Source organism: Pundamilia nyererei, unplaced genomic scaffold (assembly GCF_000239375.1).
Source record: "Pundamilia nyererei isolate P.nyererei 1_Seehausen unplaced genomic scaffold, PunNye1.0 scaffold00025, whole genome shotgun sequence".
NCBI classification, from domain to species: domain Eukaryota; kingdom Metazoa; phylum Chordata; class Actinopteri; order Cichliformes; family Cichlidae; genus Pundamilia; species Pundamilia nyererei.
Window position 1 is genome coordinate 1,865,059 of NW_005187426.1, and position 5,345 is coordinate 1,870,403.

The 5,345-nt window shown below is 39.8% G+C and overlaps 1 protein-coding gene across 1 annotated transcript in view; it reads left to right on the forward strand.

Annotated features, from left to right (window-relative positions):
- Positions 1–466: 466 nt before the first annotated feature.
- Positions 467–5,345, forward strand: part of LOC102192092 (synaptotagmin-5) — an 11,351-nt gene continuing 6,472 nt past the window's right edge. Inside the window, exons 1-2 of the mRNA XM_005727584.1 lie at positions 467–526; positions 2,090–3,090. Of these exons, the coding sequence (XP_005727641.1) occupies positions 505–526; positions 2,090–3,090 (1,023 nt within the window). The 5' untranslated portion in view covers positions 467–504. The remainder of the gene's footprint in view (positions 527–2,089; positions 3,091–5,345) is intronic.

The window sequence follows — 5,345 nt, forward strand, 5'->3', positions numbered from 1 at the left end:
AAGCATATGGTCAAATACCTGATTTCAGTAAATCACATTCACATTCACTAGTTTAGCACATTCTCTTTTTCTTCGACTTCAGCTTACAGTAATTTTCAAACAGTCCCTTACTATTGTCACGGAAGATCATTACTTGGAGATTGATGTAATCAATAGCACGCCGTATCTGACTTATTGATAGGCATGCATGAATTTTAATATGATATTCTGCCTGAGCATTTGTTTTACTTTTAATTTGGTTACAGTTGCAGGACATCTAGCATAAACCTAGCTGCTGTGCCTCATAAATTTGTAAAGTGAACAGTAACGTCGGTTGGCTGAACTGTAGTAAGGAGGCAGCACCTTTTATGCCTTCAATGCACGGTCAGTGCAACTGAAATAAAAGCCTAGTTACCCGATGAATCTATTGGCTGGAAGGCTTCAGGTTCCTGCGCACTGGCGATGAACCACTCTCATAAACGGTGCTCACAGTGACTCCACACACAAACCAAACGGCGTGGGAACATGTCGCAGTACATGCTGGCAGGTAGGAAATGTTCGGTGTCTTTTTTTAGATTTTACTAATTTTGTCAATGAACAGTCTGTGTTTGCTTTAATTTGTACCTTAGTCCCGATGGTCTATTCTTCAGACAGGGAAAAATATCAGAGCATAACATCGTTTTTTTTATTTTATTTGATTGCTTGTTTGTTTGTTTTTTCCACTTATGGCTGTTAAAAAATTTCAAACACGAAAAATAACCGAAAGGAAAATAGAAACAGCTTTAAAAATCAGTTTGTTTTTGCATTGATACATGAACTGCAACAACAGAGTGGGAACATATCCTGGTTACAGTTGTTTTAGATAATTTGATATGAAGAAGATAAAACAAATGGATAAATAAATAAATAACAATAAAAAAAACAACCTAGGAAGTACAGTGATCTTAATTCAGTTATTTGCATGCCATTTAAAAATGTTTAGTGTAGGATTAGCTATAATGCATACCATGTCAAAATGCACACACATCCTTCAGGATTAAAAACAAGAAAAAAAGAAATCTGCATTAAATGCTGATTTATCTCTACTCAGGTTTCACCATTACATCATTTGGTTGGCAATAATGTCCACTGGCTGGTCAGGCTGACTCATATTTTAGAGCAATCCCATCAGCCTTTAATTTTCAACATCACTGCTGCATCCACCCACTCTGTACTGTCATGACTGAGGCAGAGTGAGGAGCTCCCTGCTCCTGGACTTTGACAGGGCTGAAATTGATCTGCTTTGATTGTGATCCCATCTTAATGTAATAAGTGAATAATTGTGGTAAGTAATAATTGTGGCGTTAAAGGGTGCAGAGTGCGTTGACTCTCTAAGTCTCCTGTGATAAGCAATTTTATAGATGTGAGGGAGACACTCCTTTTGGGGGTGAGACCGTATACCTCTTCATAGCAAAACTGTGGTGGACCTACTCTTAATACTTTCAAAAACACAAGTAATGGTTTACTGTTGACATTGTTGGTTGTTTACCTCACAATAATCATGTTTACTGCGCTGTCCACGAGTGTGTTTGATGCATGAGTCATCTCAATACATTATCCCATTATCTGACATTAAATCAGCATCAGGGCTCTGTTTTAACAGCTTCAGTCTGTGGTTGTTTTGATATTCTTTCATGTTTTAAAGGTGTTTAAAACACCAAAGTGGACTTTTAGCTCATCATAATAACTTGATGCAAAAGAAAGGTGATGTTACAGTATGCAATAACCTGTTTTATTTTTTAAACATGGATGCTTCTAAGATAAATAAAAACAGAAATAATTGATCTTACAGCAGTGCAGTGCTCCCTTGGAACCAAAATGCCTACTACAACAATATAAATTATACCGTTATCATGATGACAATTGCAGCCACAACAAGATGATGTTTTGCAGTAACTTTGTTTGTAATGAATATGCCTTCAATTTTCTGAGCTTTCAGTCAAACACAATCATTTGCTTCACGTTTCAAATACCTGCATCTATACCTGTGTGCTTTGATTTCCTGTTCCTTTCTAGTTTTTGCATTTTTACGACATAATATTAATGTTTTATATTTATACCTTTTTTCTAGTTCACTTGCAGATCCTGCTGGCTGTGGGTCTAGCTGTATTCTGCTATTGTCTAGTTCTTGGCTGCATCCTTTGCTATCGCAAAAGGAAGAAAGCCTCATTGGAGGACAAAGAAGCAGTTTTTTTGTCTCCTCATCCTGCAGAGTGTGTGACTGTGACACTGACTCCTTCTCCCTGTACGCAAATTGTGAAACAGCAATATGAAGAATTGGATGGGGATGTTTTTGAATTTTCTTTCTCTAAGAGCAGCTCTTCTCCCTCTGAAGATGACCTCACTGCTCTGCCCTTTGACTCCAGCCCTACCAGGTCAGCTGACCTGGTAAAATCTCCTAGATCTTCTTTTCCACTGCGGCGCCTCAGCACTCCTGCAGTTCCCTGTTCACCCAATAAACCTCCAAGACATGGCCGAGCCTCTTTGCCTTCTCTCACCAGGTTGAGTTTTGTGCCTAAATCCCGTCGAGCAATCGGCCGGCGCTGCACTGTGACTGGTGAAAATTTTATTTACAGTGAGAGCAGTTGTCTGACTGCAGGCGCCGTCAGACCTCCTGTGGAGGAGGGAAAGCCTTGTCCATCACAGTATGGCTCTAACTCTCTCTCCCCTCCCAAACCAGCTCCACTCCTTCACTTCTCCGTGGTCTTCTCTTCTGCTTGTGCCACCCTGGTGATCAACATCCTAGGTCTCTTGGGGGTCAGTCGAAGGCGCAGTGGGGTGTTTGTTAGGGCAAGCCTTCCTCCACTTTGCCCTTCCCCACAGCAGATATCCTCACGACGACGCAGCCTCAGCCCAGAGCTCCACAACCAGAGCTTTGCACTGCAGGTGAGCTCTGTGGAAGAGCTGCGGACCTGTACCTTGAAACTGGCTGTCTACAGTAGGGACTTCTCTGGTCTAAGAGAGGCTGCACTGGGGATAGTGGAGTTGCCTTGTGAGAAGTTGGACTGGGAGCCTGATATTGCCACCACCTACACCAGGCAGCTCTGCCCAACTAAGAGCAAGCTGAAAAAGGTATATGGTGAAATGATTTGATCATGAAATTTATTTGGCATAGGTATTACAATTACAATTAAAAAAGGGGCAATGCAAGTTCCAAAACACAACAGATTGTCCATAAAAGCTTCTCTGAGCCTTATGCTTGTAGAAAGTGACTTTAAACACTTGAACTTGAGATTAAAAGAGACCTAAAATAAATGCACAGTACCAGGGAGCATAGAGAAATACCATAGAGAGTATGTGGTAATGCTTTATCTGGTAACAATACCAAACAAATGAAAATTATTATTTTTTAAATATCTCCTAACAGCATTCAGGACTTTTTTCATTCAGTGGGCTGGTTTCAGTCATTACGCAAATGTCATTATGCAAATGTACTGTTTATAAGATTGGGGAAACCTGCAGTCAGCTGAGACTGAAGAAGTCACTTGTATGAGTGACGAAATGTTTCTCCCACTAAAAAACGCTACGGCCAGATGAACAGAATCAACTTTTGGAGACATTCAGGACTTTAGAACTTCAATAGAAATAAAGAGCACAAAGTAAAGAGTTACATCTGAAACTGTCTCTTCGCCACCTGTGTTTGCTTAGAAAGTATGAAGCTACAGCCACCAGATCGTTAGTTTAACAGAAATCAAAGGGAAAACAGACAAAATGACTGGACTGCTCACTCAAACTAAGATGCAACAATTTCCTAATGAGTATATGGGTTCTATTGCTCTCCAGTCATATTAAATGCAATTTAATGTAGATTTTGCAAATTATAATCAAGCAGGAAATGGACAGTGCTGCCTGCTAAAGGTGGACATCTGGGTGGGGAGTCCTTGAGTACTTACCCAGATTGGCATTTTGGTAACCACCAAAATCTAGGGCAGTTAACAAACCAATGCCAACTGTTTAGATACATGACTACAACTGTACACATGATCAGTGATGGTATGTTAGAGGGAGTAGTTATAAAATCTCTCTCCATTGCTTCCTGCAAGTGATTCTATTTTAGATTTCCTCGATTCATTTAGTTGCCGTTTTTACAGTTCAAGTGTAAATGCATTTTTAGTGATTAATTTTCTGTAAATCTTGTGAAAATGCTATTATTACAATATATATGTGTGATGAAAGTCAGATATTGTAGCAGCCCTGGGTGAACGTTTGTTTTCAGTGAAAAAAAGCAGCATTATACATGATATGACACATCAAAGTCTGCAGAACAGTTGGTTCCTCACATATGCTGCTTGTGTAGCTAAATTAAAAGTACCGTGTCTGCCCTAACTCAGTCAAAATTTCAATCAAATAAATTTACTTTTGTTCTCCTGGTTTCATTGACTTGATAGTATAATTTCAGTCTCCATTTTCATTTGATTTAATAGACAGGGAAAACTACACTTCAGTCATAAATAACACGTATCATGGTTTTCCCATGAAGGAATGTAGCATCTAATCAGCTCTCCCATTAGCCTGTTTTTCCACTGTTGTTAGTCATGGTGACGCTGTTGTTCGCCACTGCAGAGCAAACAAGTAGAGTGCAGCAAATGGGCAGTGTGCCCACGCTGTGGCCTCTGCGGCTCTGCTGATACTCTGCCAGGAGACATTAATAACAAGCTTTTGAAGGGAGGTGAGCCTAGTGTTTCAGGTCACACTGAGACGTGCTGGATTCTCTTGGGGTGTGCCAACTTGCTTTTTACAGTAAAGTGACAATCAGCTGGGTATACCCACCTCAGTCTCTCACCTTTATACCAGATTCAAACTCTCCACATAAACACACCTTTACCTTCCTCTTTCTTAGTAACAGCAGCTGCCTGGCACAAAGGTGTGTGCATACAAAGCGGGAGTTTACTTAGAAAAAACACAGCTGCTCAGCAATCTGAATAGTTCTTGTGTATTCTTGTTCATGTATATATCAACTGTGCACTGGAAACTGTAGAAATCTTCTGCATAGATAGTAAAGGGTCAGTTTTCTTAATCAGTGTAATGTTGTAATGGGATCAGCTGAAATATTGCTAATCATTCATCTGCATTGCCTTAGTTATTTTGACATTTTATGGGAATGAGGGGCTGAACTTGGCAGTAGTTCAAGCAAAAGTGGAGTGATCAGGATGATGTGCAAACTTTGATTTCTTTTTCTTGTAAATGCACTCTTTGTTTTCACTTTAAATCACAGTCCTGTAGCGTTCCTGGCAAATTTCCACTTTCTCCAAGTCGCTGAGTATAGGAAGAGAAAAATAAATAACATTAAGGAAGCCTTTCTGAAAAACAAACACAAAACCAAATAA